Below are 9,775 nucleotides of genomic sequence, written 5' to 3'. Positions count from 1 at the left end.
CTGCTACCAGAACACACTTGGCAAAGAGCAGCAAACAGGCCCCAGTGCCCTGGCGATGTCAGGGCCCAAAGTCACTTCCAGGGTCTGAGTAGCCCCCTGGGTCCCACACACCGACCCCAGGGAGCCCACCTCCACACTGACTCCAGTCCCTGCCTTTGTGTGGCAGGTTCTGGTCTGACACCTGTGAAGACCCTGACCTGGAGGCCTCAGCCTGAGACTCAGAGGGGATGGAGCTTGTGCAGCGTCTGGCAGCTTAAATGAGACACGAGGCCAAGGAAGGAGGGCTGCCTCTCTGCTCCTCCCCCGCTCCTGAGTCAGCTAGTGAGTGCCGGTTACTTCCTGTCTGAGCTGTACAGATTTAGCATTAGATTTAGGTATATGTCTTATTTTTAACACTGGAGGCTCTTACATCAAGCAAAATTGATCTCCTCCTTGGTTTATTTTTAAAACATTTCTATGTAGAATAATACACAAGTATAGAAAAGCACCCTCCGCAAATGGAGGGCTCAGTGAATTACAATGGGCGCTCCACTCTGGGGAGCAGTAGTTTTTCCTCTGTAAAAGCCCAGATGCTTCTGAGAAGCTCCTCTCAGCTTCCTTACTCTGGCCCCAGATCTCCACAGCGGAAATCCCAAAGGGACTGGATTCTCCCAGCCCTCCAGCGCCCTCCACTACTTTCTGATTGTGCTGCCACACTAATTTTGAGTTATTTGTGTGTAAATCACTGCACTTGGAATATACATGGAGTAACTGATTTCATTCTTAGAACCGAATAAGTTAGCACTTATTCTTCTCCCCTTCTACAGGGTGCTGCCAGGGTGCCGGGGACATCCTGTATATTGAACTGGGTGTTGGTAACAGATGTGTTTATATTTACAAGAAACCACAGAGCTCTACGCTTAAGGTCTGTGCCCTGTACAATACACCAAGTAAACTTCAATTAGAAAGAGATGCAAAAAAAATGTCCCCAAACAACAAACTTCAGGCCCAGGTGGCTTCCTCTGATTTCTACGAAACATTTAAGACAGAAATGATGCCCGTCTCCTACACACTCTTCCAGAGAACAGATACAGAGGGAACACACCCACACTGCTTTCATCGGACCAGGAGAACAGTGATGTCATACCAGCAGCAGATATTACAGGACAGGAGAAATTACAGGCTAAACACTTCTGAATGTCGATGTCAAAATCCAAACGCAAATATTAGCAGTCTACATCTAGAGGTTTTCAGAAAGGAAGGAAACTGGGATTTCGTGGCAGTATTTCCAGTGGTTGATGTGGACAGGATCACTGGGTGTTTGGGCGCTGCCTGGGAACGTGGAGAGAAGGGGCAATGCCATCGGGTTAGTGGAATGAACATTTATTTGGTGACAGAGATTAGGAGGGCCTGGGTCATCCTCAGAGACAGTCCTGGGATGGGGTCTCTAGGCTGTGGCTATGGCAGGGTCCCTCTAGGAGGACATGGGCCTCTCTCCTGTGCCACTGCAGGGTCTAGGGATGGAGGAGGAGTTTGTAGGGGCTGGATTTTGATGAGGAAGGAAGAGCAGGGAAGGTGCCCACTCAGAGCCCGTGCAGCCACCGCTCGCTCTTAGCCAGGCCTTAGTCCAAGCTGCTCAGACGACTGGTCAGTTTCTAGTCAGTGAGACCCTGGGGGCCTGTAAACGTCATCTGTTAAGCCACCAAAACACCAGCCCAGTAGACCCAGTTCCCAGCTAATGAATATTAACTGCTCATCATCCAGGTTTGGTCAGTTGAAGATGATGCTCATTCTCTGTGCAACTGTCATGTGGGCAGTTGGTTTGGAATGTCCTGGGTTCTGAGTCAGTTAGGGAGTCAAGTAGACTACTGGTCATTCAGGGTGGTCACCTGACCACCAGGAAGTCTCACTGCCAATCAGCTGCTAGAATCAAGTGCTGAGGGGGAAGGGAGGGGAGATGCACACATATTTGGATGCCCCGGTCCATCAGGGGGTCTTCATTTGGGGGAAAGGCATTGTATTTGGGGTCAGGGATTGAAACGTAGAGCCAGGAGGTGGGTCCAGATTTGAGCCATTCTCTTGGGCCAGGCACCTCTTCCGAGTACCAGCTGTCTCCCTGCAGCATCCTTGGGGCAGGAGGATGTGGGAAAGGAAGTGAGGAGAGCTCTTGGTTTGTGTATCCAGGGCATGATCTCATGTCCATATGTTCAGGAATCTCTATCCCCAGGGAATCAACTCCCTCCCCTGCCTCAGACCCATCACTCATCCGTGTGGTGGCTCTGGGCAAGTTACTCAACCTCTGTAAATTTCAGTGCCCTGAACCATAAAATATGGGTCACAGCCCCTACTCTGCCCACCCCACAGTGCATCACAAGAAATAATATTCTTTCCATGAGCTCTAAAACTTCTTACTCATGTCATCCATGTGAAAAAGTAGGCTCTATCCTCCTGTTTGTAGCCTCCTAGGTGCGCTTTCTGGAGACAACCTGCTTATTCTTCCAGGCATTTAATACATGAACATTTCTGTAGGTAGCACTTATGACGTACCCATCATTTATCTTCAGGCTTTGTATTTACTAATTTTAGCCTTAGAACATAATACAAATAAGCAGGTCCTATTAATATTTCCATACCACTCTCCAGGGAACTGAGAAAGAGAAGGGCTAAGTAACTAACCTTCCCAGGTACACGTGGCTTTCAAATAGGATTTGATTTCAGGCCATCAGGCACCAGCGCCCATCCTCTCCCTCACTGTGTTGTGCTGACTTTGTACTTGTCTCATGTAAATAAAGTTATTTTCCCCATGCGATCAGCCTGTTGGGTATTTTAAGTGCACGCTAAAATGCAAGGTCCATCTTCGTAAGCCTTACTTTGATTCAGGGGGCTCCCCGGGCAGCTAGTAATAAGGAGATCTGAAGTTTGACCTGTGAATTAGTTAAGACTTTTGCCAGGAAGATGTCAACACCTCTCGCTATTGTGAATGTATTTCCTAGGAACTCCTTTCAGGAATATGAAGAGAAAAAGACAAGGATTCAAACCAAGAATACATATGGGGATTGATCCTCAGTGAAGAAAATATACTGGCTGGCCCTCACCGTCATTCAACAGCTCAAAATGAACATCTAGTCCCCAAGGGTTGAGCCTCAAATATCATCCCATACAAGCCACTCCATTGAAGTCACTGTGGGAATTCCATCATGAAACTGATCAAGAGTAATGACCATAAAAATGTTAAGCCATATTAGCTTTTTATTGAGATATAATTCATATTCCATCAACTCACATATTTTTTTGAACTGTGTGATTCGGCGGCTTTTAGTATACTCAGGTTTTGCAATCAACATCTCTAATTCCAGTACATTTTCATCATCCCCAAGAGAAACCTCATACCTAGTATCAGTCATTCTCATTCTCTCCTCCCCTTTCACCCCAGCCCTGGGTCTTTCTGTCTCTATTGATTTTCCTATGCTGGACATTTCATAGGAATAGAAGCACACAATGTGTGGACTTGTATGTCTGACTTTTGCAGTAAGCAAAATGTGTTCAAGGTGCATCCAGGTTGTAGCATGTATCTGTCCTTCACCCTTTTTATGGCTGAATAATATTCGTTGTATGGATATAACACATTTTATTTTTCCATCCATCAGTTTTGCGAATAGTTGGGTTGTTTCCACTTTTTGCCTATTATGAATAATGATACGACAATATAACACTCATGTACAAGTTTTTGTGTGAACATATCTTTTTTATTTCTCCTGGACATATACCTGGGAGTGGAGTTCCTGGGCCATATTGTACCTCTGTGTTTAACTTTTTTTTTTTCCCACCAAAACTATCTTTATTCACAATTTACATACATCACTCCCAAGGTCCTGCTCCCACCCACACCTGGCCACACCCACCTCCCCCACCTCCCTAACCCCCCACAATCCCGCTGCCCCTCCCCACCCTGGTGGTCCTGCCCTCCCTCCTTTCCCCCCACATCATCCAGGATCAGCACTGGGAGGAGGAGGAGCCCTAGGCTCCCCTGGGGGCTGCCCTGGGGCCTCGCCCTGGAGGGCCAGCCCAGCTGTTCCCTACTGGCTGCAGGGCTTCTTCTTCCTCCACCTACGCTTCTCTGTGACAAACAGGTCACGCTTTCTCTTTCTGGGCTGTGAGGGGCGAGCCAGCCCCAGAGCCAAGGCTGGCCTCCCAGAGACGCCGAGGCCAGCCCCGGGGATGGGCAGCTTCTCAGCAGCAGCTGGGCGTCCACACAGAGCCCACTTCCTCGACTTGAGAGCGGCTGGTGGAGCTGGGCTGAGGCCTCTTCTCTGAGGAGAGGGTGCCTGGGGAGCACTCTGGGCCCCCCAACCTCCAGGGGAGGCCAGGCCTGAGGCACGCACAGGTCTCTGGGACAGCCAGAAAGGCATAAGGCTCTGCAGAGAGCCAGAGAGGATGGCCAGACTGGAGAGCTCCTCCTCGTCCTCACTGGACCCATCCCTGGGCCCTCGGGCCTCCCGAACAGGAGAGGCCTCACTGAGAACAGATGCATCCCTGGGTCCCTAGAGGGCCAGTGCGCCTTTGACCCTGGGGAGGGGAGGGCCGTCCGGCCCTGAATGGAGAGACCTCCTGATGTCCTCGAGAGGGAACAAAGACTTTGGGCCTGCACAGGTCAGTGTCTGTTTGGCTGAGCCTATGAAGAGCCTCAGAATCAATCTCTGGTGTGCAGGCTTCAACACTGACCCCTAGATGGGGGTCTTGGTCGTGCCTCTGGGCACCTTGGCCGGCGTCGGACTCAGAAGGACTTGAATGCATTCCGGGTGCACTGTGACTCGGGGCTGCCCGCACACCCTCGTCCTCTTTCAAGGCCAGGAGTCGTTTCTGCACCAGTTCTTCGGGGGTGAGCCCTTCCTCCTGCTCCAGCTCCTTCTCTGGGGCCAAGAGTTCCAGCTGTGGGTCTGGGGAAAGCAAATCTGCAAGGAATCGAGGGTGAATGATTGCCTCCACCTCGGTGACAAAGTCCTCCTGGGAACACAGCTTGTCAATGTAGCTCAAGAAGCCTGGGTCCGAGTATGTGCCGTCCTCTTCCTGCTTCAGCTCATTTCTGTCCTTTCCCCATTCTGCATCTGAGTCGCCTGTGGCTGAGTGGACGGGCCCCACCAGCGCCTCCATGATGTCAATATATTCCCTCACAGCCTCAGGGGGAATCTCCTCGGGTGCCTTGGGCTCCAGGGGCCGCTGGGATCTGTGTGGCTTCGGACCAGAGTGCTGGGCCCTGGGGCTGGACATCCTGGGAGTACAGGCTTTGCCTTCAACTCCAGTGGGAACCTGGGTGGCTGGCTGAAGGCCCACTTTCGGGGCTGGGGGCCCCCGAGGATCCAGCTTCGGTGGGGCTGGAGGAGGCAGGCCCTGCGCACAGTGCATCCACTGCAACTTCTGAATCGGCATCTCCTCCTTGGCCTCAAATTCCATGAACTTTTCCGCCATCTTGTAGTAGATCTTCTGGTCAACGTTGCTTTTGTGCTGCCATTCCTGCACGGCCCTGCACGGTCCGTCTTCCAGCTTCATGGTGGGCTTCAGGCGGGCCAGGGGTCGAAGCACTGAGATGAGAAAGCAGGAAAGAGCTTCTGCTTCAGGACTCTGGGGAAGGTGTCTCCGGGCCAGTGGCCTGAGCCGCTGCCAACGTCAAAAGTTACTGTCCACGCTCTGGTGGTTAGAGCAGTCATCCTGCGAGACGTAGGGCTGGTTGGTGTCCAGGCTGCCCTCCCTGGAAGTGCCACGTGGCCATGGCCCAGAGTTCACTGGGCGAATGTTAGGGGCCATCTGGGCAGCTGGTGGTGGAGCTTGAGGAGGAAAGCTTGGGGTCCAGCCTCCCTTGCCAGCCTGAGTAACTCCAACAGCTGGAGCAGTCACAATGGTCTCCATCGCAGGGGTTGCTAAGAATACGGGTGCAGGACATGCAGCACTCCCGCTGAGGGCCCCTGGAGCGCTCCAGTTGAGGGGGCCCTGAGGAACGATAAAGGTCTGAGTCTGGGGGGCCTGCACTGGCCTCCCTTGTGACCTGACTTGGACAGTGAGGTTGCAAGCCCCAGGGACACTGGGGCCACAGCCACCATTAGCCACCAAAGGCATCCTGGGGAAAGCTGGCAGCAGAGGGAATGCGGGGGTGATGACAGGTGGCAGGTGCTGCTTCCAGGGTGGCCAGTGCTGGGTGCCAGGAATGGGTGGAGGAAAGGGCACTGCCGTGAAAGTAGACAAGGAGGCACTGGGGTTCATGGTGACATCCGTTCCCAGCACTGCAGATGCTCCTATTGAAGCCATCCTGCAGGCTTGGGCATGGACTACTGCTGCCTGGTAGCCTCAATGAGAAAAGTCAAGACCATGAGCCAGAGGGCGACCTGCTTCAGCAAACACTTGGGATCCAAGTAAAGGAGGGACACGTTTGAAAGTAAACAGGAAAATGCAGGCTGAAACGTTCTGCTATGGGGGAGGGGCAGAGGGCACGTGGGTCGGGGTGGCATGGGGTGGGGGGACATTCCACGAGGGCTCTGGCAGGTAGGCAAGAACCAGAAGTTCCTTCCACCTCCCACAGTGGCAACACAATTGGCATGTGCCTCTTTAGGCAGTTTATAAACTGTTTTTTTGATTCACGGCACCGAGGTTGAACATGACAGTCCCTTCCTTTCACGTCTTTATCCATCAACCTAGTTTTTTTTGCGGTACACGGGCCTCTCACTGTTGTGGCCTCTCCCGTTGCGGAGCACAGGCTCCAGATGCACAGGCTCAGTGTCCATGGCTCACGGGCCCAGCCGCTCCGTGGCATGTGGGATCTTCCCAGACCGGGGCACGAACCCGTGTCCCCTGCATCGGCAGGCGGACTCTCAACCACTGCGCCACCAGGGAAGCCCCCCAGTCACTTTTAAATCATCACCACAGCCCTATAATTCAGAGATTTAGGTGAAGTGACTTGCCCAGGGTCACACGGCTAAGTGAGAGTCTTCTGGGACCAACAGTAACTTTTGCAAAGGCATCTCTTGCTATACTTAATCACTGCCACCATCTGACACTCACATTCTTTCTTTTTATACTATTCTGTTTCCTTGGGTCAAAGAATCCGACCCCTGAATTAAGGTTAAATAGGAATTAGTGGCAGATCAACAGCCAAAATCGCTTCAAGATATTCTTTTAATTCCCCCAAGTAATGCCTTTAGTCACAAAAATATACAACAATATAGAAAATTACAAATCAAGTGACCTTAGTGTTCACAGGCAAGCACTAACACATTTTAATGTACCGTGATCGTATTAAAATAGAAATAACTAGGAAACATTTTCTGCGGAGATGCAGCCCCTGGGGCAGGCAGCGGGAAGGGACAGGAAGTCTGCCTGGCGCCCAGGCCCCTGACGGCCTAGGTCTCACCCCGCAGCGCACTGTTGATGCGCCGGAGCGCTGCTTCCTTCTCTGAGTCTAGGTCTTCGGCGGTGACCCGGAAACCCAGCTGAGGGGGTGAGGGCAGCCTCAGAGGCTCCCCTCGCCTGTGCGGCAGCAGAGGAAACCTGCGTTTTGGGGGCCTGGGACTGTCAGATGTGGGGGAGCAGTCCCTCCAGGGCCGTTTCTGCCCTCTTGTTGTCTCTGCATCGCTGTCAGGCTGCCTTTTTCTCTGGAGCTGCAGAGGGCGACGGAGGGCCCTCCTCGCTCCCTTTCTTTGAGGACTTCTGGGGCAGCCCTTGCGTTATGGCGGGACCCCTCCTACTGTTCACGGGAGGGAAACCTCGGGTGGAGCTATATGAGCTCGTGATGGCTTTTCTTTTAGGGCAGGAGCTCATACAAGAGGTGTGGAGTTTCCTGTTGGAAATGTTTTCTGCCCTCTTGGCGTGGAGGTTTCTCTGCAGGGGTCCAGGCCTGGGCATGAATCAAGAGACCCCCAGGGGCCTAAATGCAGATCGTGCGCCCCCGGTGCCATCAGGGCCGCCTCTCTGGTCATAGGCCGTCCCTTTCCCGCTCTCTCCCAGGGCCCTCAACGCCGTCTGCTCTGTGCTGCAGTTCGGGACACAGCTGGGTGTCGTGGGCGGCACTGGCTGCCCCCGCGCCACACTGACAGTGACTGTGTCCACTGCGGTCACTGAGCTGCGGGACATCGTGGAGGTGCGAGCACCCATCACCGCCTTCTTCCGATGGCCTCGCCTGCAGATGGCCCTTATGCACCCCCAGAAAGGAGTGCAGAGTCTGCGGGATGGTGGAATGGGGTCTCAGAGACTCTGTGGCAAAGCGCAGATACAGAGTCACTGGACACTTGTGGGCTGACCTGCGAGTGGATAGCTGGCCATAGACAGCTGGGTGACCCAGGCTGGCCACGGGAAGTTGGTGGGCGTGGGGAGCGGGCTGGGGGCAGCCGAGCCCTCCTGACAGGTGCTGGTCCCCCAGTGGCTGGGGCGGGGGTGAGGGGCAGGGCCTACCTAAGTAACTGCCCATAGAGAACTTGGGTGAGGTCAGTCCTTGGATAGAGACCTGGGCTCTGAGCACTCTCCTTCAGCTGCCAACTCGGCCAGAAGCGGAGTGTGCGCTGTTTGGCCTGTTGCTGAGACTTAGCTCTGCAACCTGTGAGCGAACAATGGGCGTGCGTTTGCGGGGCACAATAGGTTAGGGCGGGGTGGAGCATGCGCAGAGTTCATGTCAGGCCCTGGGGCGCACAGGTGAGGATGCGTGCCTGGACCGTCTAGCGCTTTTGAGTCTCCTGGGGTCTGAGGGTGCAGCCTTGTTGTTAAGGCCCCCTCATCACCTGCCCAGTGCTTGGCTGGACATAAAACCACTGGGCCATCGACCAAGTCATTCTCATCCAGATCGGGATTCATTACTTTGGGGGTTAATAGGAGAAAGTTGGCCTGAGCCAATAATTTTGGGGAGAGGCCATCAGTGTCCACCTCCTCCCAGGCTGGGCCTTGTGTGGACCCTGTTTCAATATGAAGTGGACATGTTAGCCCTAACCTCTGTAATCCTGGAGCAAACTGGGGCACCCAGAGATATAGCATTCCTTTCCCACCCCCGGCCTGCAGTCTTACCCGCAAAGGTGGGTGGTTTGAGGCTGTTGTCCCATCCCAGCAGTCAGAGTCCTCAGCACAGTAGACAGAGGCCCTAGCCTTGTCCCCTCAGTCCTGGAACAAGGGGATGTCCCCTGTTGCCTGTAGCTGACTCCTCCCCTCTCCCTGTTTTCCTTCCAGAACTGTTGTGTTGTCTTCATAACTTATAATAAAGCTTTGTTCTTGTTCTTTTGCATAATCCTCACGTGTCTGTGATCTGTAGATGAAGTGTGGAAAAGCACTGGCTTGTATGAGTGGTGACATGGAAAGCCAGACCTGTTTACTGTTTCCTGTGACCCTGCTCATGGGTTGTGAAGAGTAGCACAACAAGATGGCTATATTAAAAGTGTGTTTTGAGTTTAAATGATGCAGCCCGGAATAAAATAGGCCCAGGGGGAGGGGTAAACAGGGAGGATCATCCTTGTCTGTTGTAATTGCTGCTTCTCACTCACCTCTCTGGCCTGGAGGGGGCTGGATCATCCCAAGCACACACCAGCCACCCATACTCTACACGTTTAGTCTTTTCTAATGTGGCAGTTTCTTTGACTTTTTTTGTTTTGCTTTAATAAGTCTTAGGCAAATCATCTACATACACATCTCACTCAGAGAGTATATGTCCATACAACCTAAAGCAATCTACAGATACAGTGCAATCCCTATCAAAATTCCAATGACATTTTTTACATAAATAGCAAAAACAATCCTAAAATTCGTATGGAAATGCAATAGACTTCAAAAG

General features: G+C 52.7%; 1 protein-coding gene across 1 annotated transcript; it reads right to left on the bottom strand.

Moving 5' to 3' along the window:
* Positions 1 to 4,055: 4,055 nt before the first annotated feature.
* On the bottom strand, positions 4,056 to 6,234 carry LOC309816405 (NUT family member 2G-like; the record flags this gene model as incomplete). Its single annotated transcript, XM_082643855.1, is given in 3 exon segments — positions 4,056 to 4,521; positions 4,523 to 5,643; positions 5,647 to 6,234. Coding segments are annotated over 3 exon segments (2,175 nt in total).
* Positions 6,235 to 9,775: the final 3,541 nt, after the last annotated feature.

This window comes from Mesoplodon mirus (assembly GCF_964341445.2).
Source record: "Mesoplodon mirus genome assembly, chromosome: 2".
In the NCBI taxonomy this organism is placed as follows: Eukaryota; Metazoa; Chordata; class Mammalia; order Artiodactyla; family Ziphiidae; genus Mesoplodon; species Mesoplodon mirus.
This window is presented reverse-complemented; position numbering and strand designations above follow the sequence as displayed.